Source organism: Chiloscyllium plagiosum, unplaced genomic scaffold (genome assembly GCF_037043375.1).
Source record: "Chiloscyllium plagiosum isolate Xiang-an unplaced genomic scaffold, Cpla_swu_hap1 HiC_scaffold_20, whole genome shotgun sequence".
Classification (NCBI taxonomy): domain Eukaryota; kingdom Metazoa; phylum Chordata; class Chondrichthyes; order Orectolobiformes; family Hemiscylliidae; genus Chiloscyllium; species Chiloscyllium plagiosum.
In genome coordinates this window covers 9,794,613-9,817,093 of record NW_028270158.1, presented here as the reverse complement: position 1 = coordinate 9,817,093, position 22,481 = coordinate 9,794,613, and the positions used below count along the sequence as shown (strand labels likewise).

General features: G+C 40.6%; 1 protein-coding gene across 2 annotated transcripts in view; it reads right to left on the bottom strand.

Annotated features, from left to right (window-relative positions):
* The window catches only part of stub1 (STIP1 homology and U-Box containing protein 1), a 41,824-nt gene that overhangs the window by 15,556 nt on the left and 3,787 nt on the right, over positions 1–22,481 (bottom strand). The window contains exons 2-4 of one of the 2 annotated variants that reach the window (XM_087997656.1): positions 21,935–21,985; positions 6,463–6,661; positions 2,477–2,642 (exon numbers count right to left, since the gene is read on the bottom strand). In XM_087997656.1, coding sequence (XP_087853782.1) covers positions 2,477–2,642; positions 6,463–6,661; positions 21,935–21,985 — 416 coding nt within the window. The remainder of the gene's footprint in view (positions 1–2,476; positions 2,643–6,462; positions 6,662–21,934; positions 21,986–22,481) is intronic. The other variant, XM_087997657.1, reaches the window with a different exon arrangement.

Genomic DNA, 22,481 nt, shown 5'->3' with positions numbered 1-22,481 from the left:
TTTTGGCTACCATACCTAATATCTCCCATTTCAGCAGTGTCCATTTTTGTCTGGTTATTGACTCAGAGTCATTTGAGCTGTTTCATCTGCATCAAAAAAGTGCTCTTGATGCATGTTACTGTTGGTATGGAGTTACAAAATATACTCTACAATTGCAACCACATTTGTTACAGCAATTCATGGTGTTTAACAGTAAAGTTTCAATATAATGTGTGAATTTATTGCCAGAAGAGCAGGGGAAAACCAAACTTAAACATTAAAAATTCAAATGGGAGATACACCTGGTGTGTACCTGAATTCACACAGGCATGGTATATACGATCTATACTCTAAATGTGCAAATTAAGTTACAAAACGAACTAACAACATGCAATTTGGGACTGCGGAGATGGGTACCTCCACTGGGTGTAGGCTAAAACAATGTCAGTGGCATTCCGTAGCAGCAGAATTTCTCATGTACCAGTAACAACCTGTACAATGTCTTCTTTCCTTAAATACAGACTGGACAGTGACACCTTTATTCCATACTTAATGCAGTTCATTCTAATACCTCTCACCTCACCCATTTATAGACCAGAATGGCAAGAGCAACTGAAAGTCATCAAAAATACTGGGATAAGAAGTGGAATTGTCAAAACGTATTATTTTCAGAGTTAATGTTACACATCAGGGATAAGGAAGCTTTTCCATGGTGTAAGCTATGTTACAAAGGAATTGTAGAGTTTTGACCTAGTGACAGTAAAGGATCGGCGTTATATTTCCAAGTCAGGATGGTGAGTGGCTTGGAGAGGAACTTGAAGGTGTTCATATACATCCACTGTCCTTGTCCTTCTAGATGGACGTGGTCATAGATTTGGAAAGTGTTGGGTCAGGTTCCTTGGCGAATTTCTGCAGTGTATCTCGTAGATGGTGCACACTGCTGCTACTGAGCATTGGTGGTGGAGGGAATGGATGCTTATGGATATGGTGCCAATCAAATGGGCTGCTTTGTCCAGGATGGTGTCAACCTCCTTGAGTGCTGTTGGAGCTGCCCCCATCCAGGTAAGTGGGGAGCATTTCATCACACTCCCGATTTCTGCCTTGTAGATGGTGGATAGCCTTTGGGGAGTCAGGAGATGAGTTGCTCGCTGCATCATTCCTAGCCTCCGACCTGTTCTTGTAGCTACTATGTTTATACATGACCAATGTCATAGAATATTAATAGTGGGGCATTCAGTGATGGTAGCACAATCAAATGTCAAGTGGTGGTGTTTAGATTGTCTCCTATTGAAAGTGGTCACTACCTGGCATGCATGGGGCATGAATGTTACTTGCTCCTTGATACCTGGATATTGCCCAGCTCTTGGTGTATTCGAATATGGACTGTTTCAGTATCTGAGGAGCTGTGAATGATGTAGAACATTATGCAATCATCAATGAACATCCCCACTTCTGACCTTACGACAGAGAGAAGGTCATTGATGAAACATCTGAAGATGGCTGGGCCCAGGACACTACCCTGAGGAACTCCTGCAGTGATATCCTAGAGTTAAGATGACTGATATCCAAAAACCACAACCAACTTCCTATGTGCCAGATAAGACTCCAACCACCAGAGAGTTTGCTCCCGAACTCCCACAGATTCCAGTTTTGCTAGGGCTCCTTGAAGCCACACTCAGTCAAATGCAGGTTTGATATGAAGGGCCATCATTCTCACTTCACTTCTAGAATTCAGCTCTTTTGTCCATGTTTGAACCAAGGCTGCAATGAGGTCAGGAGCTGAGTGGCCCTGACTGAATCCAAACTGGGCGCCACTGAGCAGGTTATTGCTGAGTAGGTGTTGCTTGATAGAATTTTTGATGACACCTTCCATCACTTTACTGATGATTTAGAATACACTTATGGGGCTATTAGTTAAATTAGGTTTGTCCAGCATTTTTTTGTACAGCACAAAACTGGGCAATTTTCTACATTGGCAGATAGATGCCTGTTTTGTAACTGTATTTGGACAATTTTACTAGGGGAACAACAAGTTCTGGAGCACAAGTCTTTGGTACTATTGTTGGAATGTTCTCAAGGCCTACAACCTTTGCAATATTTAGTGCAAATGTTAACCCTGCTTTCTCTCCATCGATACTGCCAGACCTGCAGAGGTTTTCCCTCAATTTCGGTTTTTGTTTCTGACAATGGATCCATGGACATCAGTAGATTCTTAATTCCAGATATTTTTATTGAATTCAAATTGCACCATTTGAACCCGGGTCCCCAAAATATTATCTGTCTTTTTGAATTAATAGTTTAGCAATACCATTGGGCCACTGGTTCCCTCTAAGCATCTGACCCCGTATGCGCAGATGTTTCATTATAACCCTATCTTCTTTGAAATATCCCTAACTTTAATGAGCATAAAATTAAGCATTTTTTCCAAAGTATTTTGAAATGAAGCCCACTTATTTATGTCTGTAAATGGATGCGCTCAAAACTAATCACTACGTACCTTTCCTTTTCAGAGAGGATCAGTTTGGTGAGGTAGTCATGGAGATCATTTTCCTGCTGAATTCTTTTGTCTTCAATGCTGTTCCAACGCTTCTTCTTTGCCATCCTCAGGGCACTTGGTATATCATCTCCAAAATTCAGCCTTTGTTCTTTTGCGAGATTATAAGCTGGAAAAAGGGAGTTTGTATACAAGTTATAAAAACTTAAGGCAAAAAAGTTACCCGAGCTTCCCAATAATGAGCAGGGCTCTAACAAGGGAAGCCACTACTTAACAGACATTACGGCTTTCATACTTGAGACCCAACTTTGCCAAGACCACAGTTAGAATTGCTTAGAAAATGCTATGGTTGACATCAGTGTTGATGAAAGGAAGCATTTTTTTTTTAAAATGCAACCAAGCAACTGTCCTCAGAAAGCACACAAAAGGACAGTAAAATGTTTCTGACCATTCCCATTATGCACCACATTCCCACATTTGAGAGAAGTTGGAGCAGGCCATTCAGCCTCTCATATTGGCTCAGTCATACTGGAACTTGCTGACGATCTATCTTGATACCATATTAACATGCTATTCTCACGGCCCTGATATCATTAGAAAGAACCAGAAATCTATCAATCTCTGGCTTCAACTTACTCAATGACTGAGTCTCCACACCCCTCTGGGATGCAGAATTCCAAAGATTAACTACCACAACTGAAGAAATTCCTCAAATCAGTCCTGAAGAGCTTGCCTTTTATTTTGAGACTCTCTCTCCTGGTCCTAGATTCCACAGTTTAAATAAACAAACATTCTCTCTACATCCATTCCGAAAAACCTTTAAGATTATTTTACCTTTCCATTCCTCTGAACTCCTGAGAACACAGGCACAGTGTCTGCAACCTCTCCGCAGAGGACAGTTCTATAATCCCAGAAATCAGTCTCATTAATATCCACTGCATTCTCTCCATGCCAAGAATATCCTTCCTTAGGTAAGGGGAACAAAACTGTACACAATACTCTAGATGCAGTTTCTCCATGCTCCACAAAGTTAGTCTTTTGCTTCTGCATTCAAATTCTTTTGCAATAAAGGCAAATATACCATTTACCCTCCAAATTGCTTGTGACATCTGCATGCTAGCTTTCAGCGATGACCAATGCCATGTCAGTCATTTTTGATATCTACACTTTCCAATTTCTCACTATTCAAGAAATACTCTGCACCTCCATTCCTGCTTCACGTGACATTACCACATTTAGCCACATTCCATTCCATCTGCTATGCTTTCATCTGCTATATTTCTCAGAAAGGATTTGCTCTATTCATAACAATTATCAATTATTCATCTTCAAAATTAACAGTGGCTCAACCCATTATCTCTCTTCATTTTTCACCATTAACAACAGCCTGTTAAAGATCACAATACAGTCCCTTTTAAAATCTCAGGAACAGAGTTTACACAACAGCATCAGCTGAGTACTGTTTTTTTATTGAAACCTAACAGTAATCTCCCAGATTAAATCCCTGCAAACAGTTGTCTAGTTTCTCCTCTTTTATATTCACCACTTGTGCTTTCATATTGCCATGAAATACTTCAGTAAGAAACACTAGAGCACATTCATAACTCAACATTTGTGCACTTGTGTACTTGAAGAAAAGTATTTGGTATAGCCCTCCACCTGCTCCACAATGACGTGGCTTCATATGTCAAGACCAGATTGCAACACCAGGGTCTTGACATAAATAGGACTATGGCAGCTTGTTCAGAGCACCCAACTGATGGTGATAAAGGATTATAGACAATAAATTTAAGCCTTAAACCACTTGCACTACTTAGCCTTGTCTCTAAATTTAAAGCTTCAGTTTACATATGAAGGAAGATAACATTCCATTACACTGAGAATAATGTTAATGTTTATGAAGTAGCCTCATTAGAAATGTTTAAGATTACACCTGTTTTGTTATAAGTTTCTCCGCATTTCCCTGCTTCAGTATCTGTCTTAGTGCTTGCCTAATTTATTACACATCAACATTTGACTTGGTCACAGTGCTGAGTAACTTGCTTTAGGAACCACTCTTCATAGGTTCCAAAAGAAAAGATGAGACAACTTGTCAGTGGTCCATCGGAGTGGCCACAATGAATTTTTATTATTTTCCCACCCTTAACTATCAACCCAATGGGATAAATGTTTCTCTCTCGAAGTGCAGCCAACAGGTCTTTTTATGAAATTACATGAAAGTGATTTCAACTTTGTTCCCATTCAGTATTTAACCATAACACGACATTGCACCCATCTGGTAGTGTAGTTCATTTAAAAATTGCCAAGGCAACATATTAGAGTTGATCTTCTGAGTGCGAGCACATTGGTGAGATAGATCACAAAGAGGACTATCCTGCACCTGTCCTGTACTACATCTGATCTTCAAAATGCTGAAACAATGGCATTCAATTCACTTGAAAGATCAACCAGCTATGCTGGACAAGGTTATGGACACAGTGCTGTGGAGTGAAATGATTTCTCACTAATAACAAGAAACTAAACAGAACTAACACAATTAAACCAGTGCTTCAACTCAGAGCAATATTACATAAGAAAATTTCAAGGGAATTCACCATCTTCGAACATGATAGTGCTCTGAAATAAAGCACTGATTTAATTGTGTTGGTTCTGCTTAGTTTCTTGTTATTAATGAGAAATCATTTCACCCCACAACATTAAATTCATAACCTTATTCACACAGCTAATTGATTTCACTTACTAGGTTGATACCCTATATGGAGGGACAATCTTCTGAGAAGAGGTTGAGTAGACTGGGCCTGAAATTGTTGCACCTATAGAAGATCGAGAGGCAACCTTATTAAAATATACAACGTTCTTAGCCATCCTGGCAGAGTCTAGGACCAGAGGGCATAATCTCAGAATAAGGGGTCACACATTCAAGACAGAAATGAGGAGGATTTTCTTCTCAGAGAGTAGTGATTTTATGTAATTCTTTAGCACAGGGGGCTGTTGAGGCTGGTTTATTAAGTATATTCAAATCGGAGAAAGACAGATTTTTAATCAGTAAAGGAATCAACAGTATTAGGGAAGAAGCAAGATATGGAGTTGAGGATTATCAGATCAGTCGTGATTGCACTGAATTGCAGAGTAGACGTGATGGACTGAATGGCCTACTGTGTCTTATTACAATCTTCAGGTTTACATCAATCATAAGCACAACGGAGGTCTGACCATCTCACTTTGCTTAAGGTCATGGTGGAAATATGGACAATAAAAGCCAATGCACTTACAAAAGTGTATGTGAAGGTGCCAGTATGGACAAAGTCAGAAGTCACATGACACCAGATTAAAGCCCAACAGGTTTATTTGAAATCACAAGCTCCTTTGTCAGGTCCCTCCTCCTAGTCCAAACCTGTTGGGACTATAACTTGGTGTTCTGCAACTTCTCACAGAAGATTGGACAGTGTAGTCCAATGAATTTAAGAAAGCACGGGTACCATCAGGGACAGGGACAGGGACAGATAGATTTTCCTCAGATAATAAAATATGTGGATTCCACTCCTATGTACCACAAAGGAGGTTATCAAGGACAGTGAGGAGAAAAAAAAGACAGGTTCTGGGGCTGATCTCATGAGCATGCTGATCAGTGAGTGGCAAATAAATGGACAATAACGATATACTCTTATACTTGTGAAAAGCAAGACACACAAAAACCGAATGGTTACCACTTTCTAAGGTCATCACTAATTACATTGCATCTAAATGCCTTGGAAGCTTCTTTAAAAATATAAATACCAATAAAATTATTGCGAGGTCAAGGGTACAGATTTACATCAAATGACCAGCTCTCAACAAGGGTTCACCTGCCTTCATAATTATTCACATTCTGCATTCACAATGGCTAGTAGCTCTTGTTGGTATGCCTACAGAGATTGGATCCAGTCATCCCTATTGCTGTTGTTCAGTTAACACCATTGGTTATGAAGCTGAAAAATATGACCCCTGACCTCTCTGCAGGTTGCCAATAGCTTCATCGTAGTTCTCCATTTCCAGTTGGCACTGTCCCAGGAAGAAATGGGCTTTAACAGACTGGCTGTCCAACTCCAGAGCATGTTTACAGTCTGCCACCGCCTTATCAAACTGCTGCATCTTCACGTAACACAGGGCACGGTTTGTGTGGTACACAGCCACAGATGGGTTACGGTTCTGAAAAACAAAGCCAAAGAGGTGGATATAAATATCATGAGAGTTGAGGTTCAAACTGGAATGTTACAGCTCTAATCAGCATATTAAATGGTGCTGTACTAACAGAGTCAAATCAATGTTTCAGCCAGATTAACATTACATCAAAAGACAAATAAATCCTCTTGAAACTTTAAAACAAGAAGAACTAAATGCCTTTAGGAGCTTGCATCTTTATTAACTGCTAAAAAAAATTGTTTTGAGGTATGTAATTTCTCCATCTGCATTTAAAGCAATGGCGACAACAGAAGTATAAATTTTTAAAAAATAAATCTAAACTCAGGCATGTTGGGTTACACATCAGTACCTTTCCATCGCATATTAGCTTTGGGAAAGAAGAGAAGAGAAAATTTTTGGACAGGAAAAGCTTTACTTTCTTTCCTGGGTGAAATATTTCCTTCCTGTGTGATTTACATGTGAAAATCTTCATTTCCATGCAGAATTGTATGTCAAATATGCATTCGCTTGCCCATTTCAAAGGACACAGTCACCCAATCAAAGTCTCCTCACAGTTTTGAAAATCTTGTACAGAAAAAGGGCCCAACTGCTGCAAGATGTGCAGAAAAATCAAAGCATGAGGAATTAAGCAGATAACCTGTGTAACTGGGTGTAGTTTTAGTCTGGATGCATTCAGACTTGCGCTTTATCCACACCTGAAAGTTCTAGAACTTCTATACAATTTGCGTGAATGAACTTGAAATCAGCTTTCCCCCTACGACAGGGTTCCGAATGATGAAGCAGATTGAAGGACCGAAATCTACAACCACAGGAATTGAGGCATAATAAATCTGAAATACTCAGGTGGTCAGGTAATATCTGAGACTGACCTAAAACACTAACTCGGTTTATCTTTGTAGAGATGCTGCCAGGCCTTCAAAGCATGTCCAACACTGTTTATATTTCAGATTTTCAGTCTTTCACTTTCAGAGTTTGAAACCTGGAATGCCTGACCAAAAGAAAGGATGAAGCTCTAATGTTTTCTACTAAATTGTCACTTAACCTAACAGGTTATAAAGGGAGATACATATATGTGCCTCTCAGCAAACACTTCCTAATTATTTCTGCTTTAGAAAGCCTGCGCAGGTACAGACTGGAACCAGGCAGTGAATCGAACATTTATTATTTGATGCTTAAAGTTTTAACTAAATATCACCGGTGTAGTCAATTCTACATGTTTTTCTTCTTCATTTTAGTGGATTTGTAAATATTGAAACTGTATCAGGTCATAATAATCCCAAAATTCATAAAAACAAATAAGACTCAAGAAAATAAATTTTACACTTAGCTCACTAACATTAACTACATTGTAACTTTAAAGTCACAAATGACCTTCTATGTGACTGCAAAAAGGATTGATCATTCTATCCTCATTTGAAGATCTCTTCACCGCTGTCCAGCTGCACTCTTGGCTACCCAGTTGCAGCCACAGAATCAGCTGGAATGGCTTCTCTTCTCTTCCCGATCCTACGACATTATCACTGGTGTTGCTCAAGGATGTATCCTTGGCCCCTTCTTTTTCTCATCTATGGATTGCACCACCCAAAAACACGTCAGTTTCCAAACATGCAGCTCTACCTCAGCATCACTTCACAACTACTCCACTACCTCCATGTTGTCAATCTGTTCACCTGATATCCAGAACAGTGACTCAGCCATAAACTCTGTCTTTAGCTGCTGAGTCTGTCCACTCTGCTCAGGAGACTCAAAAGTACGGTGAACAGTTTGGTCCCCTTATCTAAGGGGAGACATTCTGGCATTGGAGGCAGTTTTGAGAAGGTTCATCCACGCCGATCCTAGGTAGATAGGCATTTTCTCATGACAGGTTCAGCATATGTTTGTTGGAATTTAGAATAATAAGAGGACGTCTTATTGAAAGATGCAAGGGGTTCAGGGTAGATACAAAAAGGTTTGTATGAGAATCTTGGAGCAGAGAGCATAATCTCAAAGTAAAAGGTCCACAACTTAAGACAGAGGTGAGTTTTTTTTTAAAATCTCAGATGGTAGTGAATCTGTGGAATACTTTACTGCAGAGAGCTGTCAAGGCTGGATTAAGTATATTCAAGGCTGAGATAGACTAAGTGAACATGATGCGTCACATAGCCTACTTCCATGTCTTATGATCTTGCTGTTCCAAAAAGGATTGGATAAATAACTGGGCAATAGACGATTGGCAGGGATATAGGGATAATTCGGTTGTTATTCGAATGAGCCTGATCAGCCTCTTTCAGGGCTACATTGTTCTAGGTTTGTAGAGTGAAAAGCATGTGCGCGCACTCACACGAGAGGCAGTGTGTGTATCAGTCAAGGTTTCCAACATTTATTTGCATGAATTCAACGCAAATCAGTGAGACACTTAACAAATGCATCTCATTTGGATTATCATTGGATATTCATTGCTAAACACCTCAGAGTTCTCCAGAGTTTTAATTTTAAAAAGTTCAAGTACTTGAAGCACCCATTAAAACCATGGATATATTTCCCTCCCCAACCCTATTCACTTTCTGCAAAGACCGTTCCCTCCGTGATCACGTGGTCAGGTTTACACCTCCTAAAAAAACCACCCTCCTGTCCTGGCACATTCCCCTGCCACTGCAGGAATTGCAAAACCTGCACCCACACCTTCCCCCCTCATCCATCTAAGGGCCCAAAGGAGCCTTCCACATTCATCAAAGTTTCATCTGCACTTCCATACGTCATTTATTGTATCTGGTGCTCCCGATGGGGTCTCCTCTACATTGAGGAGACTGGACGCCTTCTCACAGAGTGCTTTAGGGAACATCTCCGGGACACCCGCACCAACTAACTCCACCGCCCCGTGGCTGAACATTTCAACTCCCCCCTCCCACTCTACCGAGGACATGCAGGTCTTGGGGCTCCTCCATCGTCACTCCCTCACCACCCAATGCCTGGAGGAAGAACGCCTCATCTTCTGCCTCAGAACCCTTCAACCCCAAGGCATCAATGTGGACTTCACCAGTATCCTCATTTCCCCTCCCCCCACCTAACCCCAGTTATAGAGTCATAGAGATGTACAGCATGGAAACAGTTCCTACGGTCCAACCCATCCATGCCGACCAGATATCCCAACCCAATCTAGTCCCACCTGCTAGCACCTGCCCCATATCCCTCCAAACCCTTCCTATTCATATACCCATCCAAATGCCTCTTAAATGTCGCAATTGTACCAGCCTCCACCACATCCTCTGGCAGCTCATTCCATACACGTACCATTCTCTGCGTGAAAAAGTTGCCCCTTAGGTCTCTTTTATATCTTTCCCCTCTTACCCTAAACCTATGCTCTCTAGTTCTGGACTCCCCGACCCCAGGGAAAAGACTTTGTCTATTTATCCTATCCATGCCCCTCATAATTTTGTAAACCTCTATAAAGTCATCCCTCAGCCTCCAACGCTCCAGGGAAAACAGCCCCAGCCTGTTCCGCCTCTCTCTCTAGCTCTCCCTCCAACCCTGGCAACACCCTTGGAAATCTTTTCTGAACCCTTTCAGGTTTCACAACATCTTTCCGATAGGAAGGAGATCAGAATTGCACGCAATATTCCAACGGTGGCCTAACCAGTGTCCTGTACAGCCGCAACATGACCTCCCAACTCCTGTACTCAATACTCTGACCAATAAAGGAAAGCATACCAAATGCCATCTTCACGATCCTATCTACCTGCGACTCCACTTTCAAGGAGCTGTGAACCTGCACTCCAAGGTCTCTTTGTTCAGCAACACTCCCTAGGACCTTACCATTAAGTGTATAAGTCCTACTAAGATTTGTTTTCCCAAAATGCAGCACCTCGCATTTATCTGAATTAAACTCCATCTGCCACTTCTCAGCCCATTGGCCCATCTGGTCTAGATCTTCTTGTAATCTGAGGTAACCCTCTTCACTGTCTACTACAACTCCAATTTTGGTGTCATTTGCAAACTTACTAACTGAACCTCTTCTGCTTGCATCCAAATCATTTATGTAAATGACAAAAAGCAGAGGGCCCAGCACCGATCCTTGTGGCACTCCACTGGTCACAGGCCTCCAGTCTGAATAACAACCCTCCACCACCACCATCTGTCTTCTACCTTTGAGCCAGTTCTGTATCCAAATGGCTAGTTCTCCCTGTATTCCGGGAGATCTAACCTAGCTAATCAGTCTCCCATGGGGAACCTTAACGAATGCCTTACTGAAGTCCATAGATCACATCTACTGCTCTGCCCTCATCAATCTTCTTTGTTACTTCATCAAAAATCTCAATCAAGTTCATGAGACATGATTTCCCAAGCACAAAGCCATGTTGACTATCCCGAATCAGTCTTTGCCTTTCCAAATACATTTACATCCTGTCCCTCAGGATTCCCTCCAACAACTTGCCCACCACCAACGTCAGGCTCACCGGTCTATAGTTCCCTGGCTTGTCCTTACCACCCTTCTTAAACAGTGGCACCACGTTTGCCAACCTCCAGTCTTCCGGCACCTCACCTGTGACTAGCGATGATACAAATATCTCAGCAAGAGGCCCAGCAATCACTTCTCTAGCTTCCCACAGAGTTCTCGGGTACACCTGATCAGGTCCTGGGGATTTATCCACCTTTAACCGTTTCAAGACATCCAGCACTTCCTCCTCTGTAATCTGGACATTTTGCAAGCTGTCACCATCTATTTCCCTACAGTCTATATCTTCCATATCCTTTTCCACAGTAAATACTGATGCAAAATACTCATTTAGTATCTCCCCCATTTTCTGTGGCTCCACACAAAGGCCGCCTTGCTGATCTTTGAGGGACCCTATTCTCTCCCTAGTTCCCCTTTTGTCCTTAATATATTTGTAAAAACCCTTTGGATTCTCCTTAATTCTATTTGCCAAAGCTATCTCATGTCCCCGTTTTGCCCTCTTGATTTCCCTCTTAAGTATGCTCCTACTTTCTTTATACTCTAAGGATTCACTCGATCTATCCTGTCTATACCTGACATATGGTTTCTTCTTTTTCTTAACCAAACCCGCAATTTCTTTAGTCATCCAGCATTCCCTATACCTACCAGCCTTCCCTTTCACCCTGACAGGAATATACTTTCTCTGGATTCTTGTTATCTCATTTCTGAAGGCTTCCCATTTTCCAGCCGTCCCTTTACCTGCGAGCATCTGCCTCCAATCAGCTTTCAAAAGTTCTTGCCTAATTCCATCAAAATTGGCCTTTCTCCAATTTAGAACTTCCAAACTTCCAGCTCTGCACTGCCCTCATGACCTGTCCCACCTGTCAATCTTCCTACCCACCTATCCATTCCACCCTCCTCTCTGACCTTTACGCCCATTTTTATCCACATATTGCACTCTCAGCTACCTTCTCCCCAGCTCCAGCCCCCTCCCATTTATCTCTCCATCCCCGAGGCTCCAAACCTCATTCCTGATGAAGGGCTCCGGCCCGAAACATCAATTTTCCTGCTCCTCGGATGCTGCCTGACCTGCTGTGCTTTTCCAGCAACACACACTCAGCTCTGATCTCCAGCACCTGCAGATCTCACTGTCTCCTGATTGGTTGGATCAGGATTGTTATGGAGATGCAGCAGAAACTGTTGGTTGTCAATCTAAGTCAGCCAGTTAAACTCAGACCAGGCAGGTAAACTCTGATTAGTTAGAACATTCCCATGGTGATTGCAGCAGGCAGTGACAGTCTTCCTCTGCTTTTCCTCAATGAAAACGTGTAATGTATGGGCAAATTCCTTTAGCCTACAATGAACAGAGTCTTCTCCGTGAATATATGTAGCTTCTAGCATACTCAAAGACATCATACAGCAAGCCCAAACGTAAATCTTAATACAGTATCTGGTTCAATTCGTAGCACAGTTAGTAGATTATGTCCAATAGTAGAATCACCTGTAATATTGGAAACAGGTTCTGAGGGTTTCAAGCATGGGCTGGTTCAGCACAGTCGGTACATCAGCTGCAGGAAATGACCTACATAGCTGGAATGTCACTGGTACTGAAACTCTCAGTATATTACTCATTGGTGTGGTAGACAAAACATCTGTTTAATTTAACCTCAGTGTCCTGTTAGTGAAGAAAACCACTTGTGTTTACTGCATAGTAACAATATCAAAAACAACACCCTGATCAATCAGCCTGCCTAGTCTAAGCCATACTTACTTGTTCCTGCTGCATCTCCATACCAGCCACAGTCCAAAATCAGAATCCTTTCATCACACTATATAAGTTGGTGTTCTCTTTCTAAGCTTGACTTGCATTCTAGTCCTGATGAGAAAAAGGAAAAATACCCCTCGGAATCCTAGTAGCACACAAACACACCAAAACTCTCAAACAAAAACTAACAAACTTAAAAGACCCAGTACAACCCATGGACAAAACCAATGTCATCTACAAAATTCCATGCAAGGACTGCCACAAACATTACGTAGGACAAACAGGAAGAAAGTTAGGCACCAGGATACACGAACACCAGCTAGCCACAAAAAGACACGACCCTCCCTCTCTCATAGCCCTACACACGGATGAAAAAAAAACCACCATTTCGACTGGGACAACACATCTATCCTGGGACAGGCTAAGCAAAGACATGCCAGAGAATTCATAGAGGCCTGGCACTCCAACTACAACGCCATAAACAAACACATAGATCTAGATACTATCTATCTTTCAACCCTTCAGAAAACGAACAGGAAATGACATCACCACAAACCCCAGAAACCCCATCCAGGAGAACGATATAAATAGAAAGCAGGAGACAACAGCTTCGCTTCACTTGGAGGTCGCCACTGATGATGTTACCTAGCAAGGTAATGAAACGTCTGGATATCAAACCTACAGCTTACCGAGCAAACCTACATCCTGTACAAGTACTCTAGCTTGGCAATTCTGGAATATTTGTATATTTTAGTTCATTAGAATATGGTATCACATGATCTCAGTGTGATTATTAATCACACTATGTAATATGTTCAGTACATAATCACTTTCAGTAAAGCTACTCAAACCCCGACATATTTTAAGGGCACTTGATTAGAAACTGAACTAAGCTTCTAATAAATCTTGTCCAGCTCATTGACAAAGACAGACTTTAGTGTAATTTAGAGTTTTGGTTACATTATCTTTAGGGATGAATATCAAGAGATGAATCGAAGGGTATCCTTCTGCATTGTAACAACTCTGAATTCTCAAAAGAGTAGCAAGGACGATCCCAACACTCAAGGTGACTATAATTATAATGTGCAAGAGAATCGACGTTACAGGCATAAGCCCTTCTTCAGGGCTTATGCCCGAAATGTCGATTCTCCTGCTCCTTGGATGCTGCCTGACCTGCTGCACTTTTCCAGCAACACATTTTTCAGCTCTGATCTACAGCATCTGCAGTCCTCACTTTCTCCTATAGTTACAATGTGGTAATTTTTATTTTGTTGGAGAAAATGATTGGAGGGAGGGGGTGGAATCTGATCCAAGCCTTTAAAATGGGTGATGTGAACTTAATCCCATTATTCACCTTAAACTGCAACTATGGAACTGAAGTGCAAGAATTAAGATTACCCAATCAAAAACAAAAGTACTAGATATACAGAAGCGTGTCATTAGAAATAATATATTCCTTCATTGAGCAGGATATTTCAAAAGACAAAATGGACCAAGACTTTATTTAAAACTCAAAGTAACATAAGCTCTTTATGCTGGAATCACGGGAATGTCACCTCAACAGATTAATGGGTATTTGTGAACATGCCAAGTACATGACAAACCGGTCAAAGAAGAGTGTCTAGATCTCAGAAACCAAATCTTGATGTATAGCAGTTGTAAACTCTCTATTCTCATATCAGGTCTACTTCTGGGTTACTCATTCATTGATGCTTGCAATAAAAGCAAACAAAGTAGGAAGGTGAATAGATTGACTGGGGCCTCAACGTCACCATGATGTTCAACGTTATTAAGTGTTTACATAGAAAATCATTTGAACAGTTCCTTCTGCACATCAGGTGTCAGGAAATGTGCCAACCTTTTAGGCATACCAAAAAAAAACGTTGAGCAAGAAAAGATTAGTGCAGAGTTCTCTCAAAAGTAGTAAAGGCCTCAGAAAAAGACTACAGTCCAAACACTGGAATGATCACTAGAGAATTGGTGTCAATTGAAGTAGGGACTACAATCTGAGTGTAAGCAAATTCCAAATCAGGCACACTTCCCATTTTTAAATCAGCCTAGATTCTTTTTAAACCCTTCCCTATCAGGTAAAATGGATCTAATAGCGGGCATGTGTTACCAACTTTGGTCACAGTGGATGAAAACCAGTGCTCCTACCAAAACACCTAGTTTCCTCTTTCAGCTCTGTCCTCCAACAAGAATCTACAATACCACAATTCTCTAATGAGGGTGGAAAGCAATTGTGGAGGAGGTAGAAGTTATCCATGTTACTAGCTTACTCCTACTGAGTACTACTCACAAAACATTCTTCTTAAATTGCCATAAACCTGCCAACAGATCAGCCATTTCTCCAAGCTGATTTTGCAGAACTGAATAGAAAGTGACAGAAATTAATATTAATGCTTCCCAATTCATCAACCTAGGGCTCTATACCAGGAGCAGAAATGAGATTACTGCCGATAGTTTGGATTAATTAAATGGCTGAGTCTGGAAATTCACTGATGAATCTCTTGCAGATGTTGATAAAGTCGAATCTCTGGCTTTGTCCCTTGCACAGGATAACCTCACTAGCCTTCCTTTCTATCCATCAATGCAGTGTCTAGCCAGTTAAATCTCAAAATTGCTGTTTCCACCCACTTGTCAAGTCTGTGCCTTCAATTCAGCCATTCCAAGACTGGTCACAGCTGCACAGTCAAAAAGAGAAAAACCATAAACATACAAGTCAGAGGAAAGAAATTAGAAAGAATGAAGCGCTATCATAAAAGTATAACAGCATCTTTCACATGTTCAGGAAATGTTGAGGTAGTCATGACCAAGGAATTATGATAAAATCTAGTCACCTATTTTGTTGACAAATGTAGCTCACTTGAACACAGTTTACACTTCAAGCAAATACTAAAATAAAATAGTGTAAAGCCAGCAAAATAAATATATCTTCTGAGAGGCATGGTCTACTCACGAGTTGCATAACAAAGGTCTGGCCCACTTTGTCTAATGGCAGAACACCAATCAATGATATTATCCTTGAAGTGTTAAGAATTGGAAGTTTTGCAAAAAGCCAACTTTTCCAACAAAGGACAATCATGAACGAGATTATTACAAGGATAAAACTATCGGGAAGATCAATACAACAGAAGTTGCTTAGCACTGCTCAAGCATAAATGACTTGGGTTGCTCTGTAGGTAAAATCATAACTTTCAATTATATTTTCTCAGACCGTAAACACAAGCATTTCAGAAAATACAAAATTATTCAATGTCAGATTCAAGTACAGTGAGGTCAGAGATGAAATGGTAGTAGTTCTCTTTGAGTCATAACAAATCGTTCCCAATTATGATAAGCACACCACATCAGTAGACATTTTGCTTTGAAGTCCAGTTTACAGAAAAATTAAGAAAGAGCAGACTAACATACTGATCCACTGTTCAAGAGTAACAGACCAAAAACGTGCCCTATTAACTGTGCTAAATGATATATTAAAATCAGTAAATGGGGCATAATAATTTTAAAATGTGTCTATCAACCATGCCAAATATGGCAACCTTCCAAGTTAAAATTGCCCACATAATCTCAGGACAGAAACAGGCCATTTGATCAAATCATCAAACCATGCTGCACGAATTTGCTGCCACATCATTTTTCTTTTATTTCTTCCCTGAAGTACTTACATAGATTCCCCTTAAATGCATTCATTGTCCAACCACACCGAGTAAAACAGCTTTTATCTGAACCTCTTTTTGGGGGAATAAATGATTATTTAATTTTTATAGTCATTCGCTTTGGACACCTTCATAAATAGAAACATCTGATCTACATCTAGCCCACAAAAGTCCGCATGATTTTACAGGCCTTTACTATATCACTCGTCTGCCTTCTCTCTACACGGGTTATAAAGTCAGTGTTTGCTCAGGCTTCCCTGGTGGTTATAATTCTGATAGCTTTGTAAGCTTCTTTTGCTTCTCATACAGCATTTTGACAACTTGTGTCGTACAGCACCGACTCTTCAGTCCAACCAGTCATAGAATCATAGAGATATACAACACGGAAACAAACCCTTCGGTCCAACTTGTCCATGCCGACCAGATATCCCAACCCAATCTAGTCCCGCCTGTCAGCACCCAGCCCGATTCCCTTCAAACCCTTCCTATTCATATACCCATCCAGATGCCTTTTAAATGTTGCAACTGTACTAGCCTCCACCACTTCCTCTGGCAGCTCATTCCATACATGTACCACTCTCTGCATGAAAACGTTGCCCCCTTTTTTTTTTATATCTTTCCCCTCTCACCCTAAACCTGTGCCCTCTAGTTCTGGACTCCCCGACCCCAGAGAAAAGACTTTGTCTATTTATCCTATCCATGCCCCTCATGATTTTGTTAACCTCTATGAGGTCACCCCTCAACTTCCGACACTCCAGGGAAAAGTGCCCCAGCCTGTTCAACCTCTCCCTAAAGCTCAAATCCTCCAACCCTGGCAACATCCTTGTAAATCTTTTCTGAACCCTTTCGAGTTTCACATCATCTTTCTGATAGGAAAGAGATCACAATGCACGCAATATTCCAACAGTGGCCTAACAAATGTTCTGTACAGCCACAACATCACCTGCCAACTCCTTCACTCAATACTCTGACCAATAAAGGAGAGCATACCAAACGCCTTCTTCACTATCCTATCCACCTGTGACTCTACTTTCAAGGAGCTATGAACCTGCACTCCAAGGTCTCTTTGTTCAGCAACACTCCCTAGGACCTTACCATTAAGTGTATAAGTCCTGATAAGATTTGCTTTCCATGCTGAATATAATCCCAAACTTAACCAGTCCCACCTGTCTGCTTCTAGCTCATATCCCTCCAAACCTTTCCTATTCATGTACTTATCAAAATGTCTTTTAAACATTATAATTGTACCTGTATCCACCACTTCCTCAGGAAGTTCATTCCACATACGAACCACGCTGTGTAAAAACTTTGCCTCTCATGTCTTTTTTAAATCTCTTTCCTCTCACCTTAAAATTGTGTCCCCAAATCTTCAAATGTCTCATCCGAGGGAAAAAACAACTACCATGAACTATACTTGTATCTCTCATTATTTTATAAACTTCTATTCATGTCACCTCTCAAGCTCCTATGCTCCAATGTAACAAGTCCCAGTCTTTCTTTAAAACTCAAGCCATACCAGGCAATATCCTGGTAAATCTCTTCTGAACCCTCTCCAGTTTGACAGTATCCTTCCTTTAACTGGGCGACCAGAACTGGACATAATATCCCAGAACAGGCCTCACTAATGTCCTGTACAACCTCAACATGACTTCCCAACTCCTTCATGAGCAATGAAGGCAAGCATGCCAAATGCCTTTTTAACCACCCTGTCTATATGTGACGCAACGTTCAAAGAATTACATACCTGAACCCCTAGGTCCCTCTGTTCTACAACACTACCTAATACTTAACGTCTATCAGTTCCCCTTTACCAACGCTGCTTGATATATTCTGAAAGCTCTAGCAAATTTAGAGTAATTGAGTCATAGAGATGTACAGCACGTAAGCAGACCCTTTGGTCAAACTCATCCATGCTGACCAGATATTCTAAATTTGGCCTATGTGTCTAAAACCTTTGCGTTCACATACTGATCCAGATGTCTTTTAAATATTGCAATTGTACAGACCTTGACTATTCACCGTATCCATGCCCCTTATGATTTTATAAACCTCTATAAGGTCACTCCTCAGCCTCCAATGCTCCAGGGAAAATAGCCCCGGCCTATTCAACCTCTCCCTATAGCTGAAACCCTCCAACCCCCCCGGCAACGTCCTTGTAAATCTTTTCTGAACCGTTGCAAGTTTCACAACATCTTTCCTACAGTAGCGAGACCAGATTGAACACAGAATTTGAAAAGTGGCCTAACCAATATCATGTACAGCCGCAATACGATCTCCCAACTTTTATACTCAATGCACTTATCAATAAAGGCAATCGTATCAAACACCTTCTTCACTACCCTGTCTACCTGTGACTCCACTTTCAAGGAACTATGAAACTGCACCCTTCAGCAACACTCCCCAGGACTACCATTAAGTGTATAAATCCTGCCCTGATTTGCTTTTCCAAAATGCAGCACCTTACATTTATCTAAATTAAGTTCTATCTGCCATTCCTCAGCCTATTGGATCAAGGTCCCATTGTACTCGGAGATAAACTTCTTCACTGTCCACTACATTACCAATTCTGGAGTTATCTGCAAACTACTAACCATTCCTCCTATATTCACAGCCAAATCATTTATATAAATGATAAAAAGCAGTGGACCCAGCACCCAGTACACTGCTGGTGAAAGGTCTGCTATAAAGTACTCAAACACCACAGTCTGAAAGTGATCCATTATCAAGGCAAACCTTGAAAGAAATCTTTGAAAAACCAGTTCTGAAGTACAGTTCTGAAGTACAGTTCTGAAGTACAGTTCTGAAGTACAGTTCTGAAGTACAGTTCTGAAGTACAGTTCTGAAGTACAGCCATACTAGATTTGAAACATTACTGTTTCTCTCTCACTCCGTAGATTTTTTTTTTAAAAAACATCACTCAGGGATTTGTAATAATCTACAGCACCAAACAAGGGAAGTTCTCAGTGGCAAAATGGCAGGTGCAGAAAAATAGTCACTAGCACGAAAACGGAAGAAATCTGAAGGCACAAGACTTTTAAAATAAGTTGATAGAAAAAAAAGCAAGAGTAGCACATGACATAGTCAATGGGCTCTAGTAAAATAGGCTAATAAATTCAATGGTATAACCATCACTGAATCCCCAAGATTAACATGTAGTGGGACAGTGCTGATCAGCCACATAATGATTGCTTTGGACGTATATTCAACAGCATGTGGGTGATCTCCACACTCCCCAAAACTTTAGCGTTTGAGGACGAGTGCAAGTCCAATGGGAAGGTGGTGCATTGTGGCAATGTCACTATATTAGCCCAGAGTCCCAGCATAACGTCCTGAGGACATGGATCAAAGCCGATAATGGCAGATGTTGAAAGGTGAATTCAATAAAAGTCTGGACTTAGAATTTAGTTCCAAGGCAACCATATAACTACTGTTGAGTGCTGCAAGTAATCATCTGTTCACTAATGCCCTTTAGGAAAGAAATCAGCCATGTCTATCCAATCTTGTCTACATGCGACTACAGACCGACAGTGGTTGACTCTTAACTGGCCTATCACTCGGCCTATCAAGTTACTCAGTTCAAGCACAATTGGGAATGGGCAGTAAATGTCAGCGATGCGACATGAATAAATAAAAGAAAATGACAAAGGACAATGCAATCTACTTGACTAACACTTTAAGATTCCTTATGTTGTAATGCTGCAAGATAACTCAGTATAATTAATTTTTCATTCATACTATTTTATGCTAGAAGTGCATCATACAACAATAATTTTTCAGCAAATTTTACAACTTATAGAAGGCCCCCACAAAACCAAGCTAGAGTCAACTAATTAATGAATATTGCAACACTATAAAGTTGATAACAGACACCTGGGAGTGGCATCTTTTATAAAAAAGAGCACTCTCACATTGAGATCTTTCACACTGGATCCCATTCCTGGCAACAGCAGGTGGTCACGCTGAACTAAGTCAAACGTGACTATCTGCTACACAAGGCATACCTGGCTTTTGTACGAAGAGCACAACTGCGTACACCACCTAATCACCTAATTAATAAACAAGACCAGCTGATGTTAAATGCAGCAATATCTGATATACTCACACACATGACACAGTCCGTGTCATAATTTACCTATGTGCCTGTCTTCTCAAACAACACCAGCCGAGTATTGTCATGGTTAACCTAGCTTTGCTTCTAGTCGGATAATGTTCTAAAATCTATTTTAAACAAATATGATCAGAAATCACTTTAAACATTGTTAGATTTCATAAATGTAAATGGCAGGGAGTACCAAGTGAAATACATATCTTGTTCACGCTACTTCTTCCATATAAAGTGGGAAATAATACTCTTTCCTGATGTTTCTTTCTGACAAAAGGTTACCATACTCAAAACACTAACTCTGTTTCCCTCCCCACAGATAATGCCGGATGCTGAGTTTCTCCATCAGTTTGTTTTGGTTCTAGAGTTGGCTTACCCTGATGATATTAATTATGAGGAATGCGCCCCATGCAAATGACAAGGGGACAGGGTATGACTGTGAAGCAGCCACCAAAGCCTCCAGGTTCCTAGGACTGCGGCTGGACTGTTTGGGTACTTGATGTCGCGGGATAAATTTGCAAGGAAGGAGATAGTAGTTGTAGGCACACATATCAAAAAGAAAAACTAACAACTGTTAGTAAACTTTTCTCCTTTGACAGGAACATAGCAAAAGGAGTAGGCTATTCAACCCCTCAAGCCTGGTCATTCAATTATATCATGGCTGATCTGTATCTTAATTCCATATACCCACCATAGTTCTATAATTCTCAATACCTTTGCCTAATAAAATTAATATAATGAATGTTGTCAGGTACGTTTAAATCAACAGAAATAGCTAATAAAAAAATACAGAAAATCTTACCAGTGTAAGCTTTGGCCAAACAATGTTTACTGAGATATATTTATGGTGTTTCTTATTTTCAAAATATATAGGTTATAATTACCATACAACTCAGTTCTTGATATCAGTGCTACTAATGTTGCAGGTACCACCTGTGAAAGGAATCACCAACGATACTACATGGCAAAGTGACTGAAATGAAACAGGTCACACAAATTCAGCTAACAAGTGTGATAAATACATAAACAATAGTTTATCATGGATAACTAACATTAAATATAAAAACATTATAGTTGCATCGATTTCCATCCTGTATCACTGCAAGTGTGAACACAGAGTTCCATACGACCCACATCTTCATGCGAATCACATTTGACTCTTCCTGCTGAAGACTATGTCCACTGCATCAAAACTTCACTGCTAGAATGAATAGTAAGCGCACAGATTCAAATTCTTGCTCTATATTGTCATACCATATATTTTGTCTCTGTCTATGACGTTCCACTCTAAACATTAAGAAAACATAAGTAACATTTCGTCAGTGCTAGCATGCAGCCTTACCGATCTCCACCAGCAACAGGGGCACTCTCTCCGCTTCAGTTCCTTCCTGACCTGCCGATTTTAAAAAATAGTTATGTTTATATTGCCGGTGAGCCAGGGAGATAGCACCTTAAGACTGGCTCGGTGACAAGTCATTCAATGCAGTGTGGGAGCACTGATGAGATAGCTGAGAAAAGACCTAACCTTCATACCTAGACTATACAAATGAGATGCCACTGAACAACAATGCAAGGGTTCACATATGCTCCAAAACTGAACATACCGTACTCTATCTATTCAGATACAAACCATAAAGTCTAGGATATAACACCAAAGTTGAGATTACCAAGACATCTTATAAACACATCACATATCTGATCGGTAAGGATGAATTGGACCGAAGAGTCTGTTTCTGAGCTGTATATTTCTAAGACATTTCTGTTCCTCTGTTATCAAAGAGATTCACACAGTATTTGCTGCAAAGTTTAGGCTGACAACTTGTTTTAGACTTAAAAATACAATCTAACTAAAAAAGTGGTGAAAGTAGCTTTCCAAACATGTTTTATAA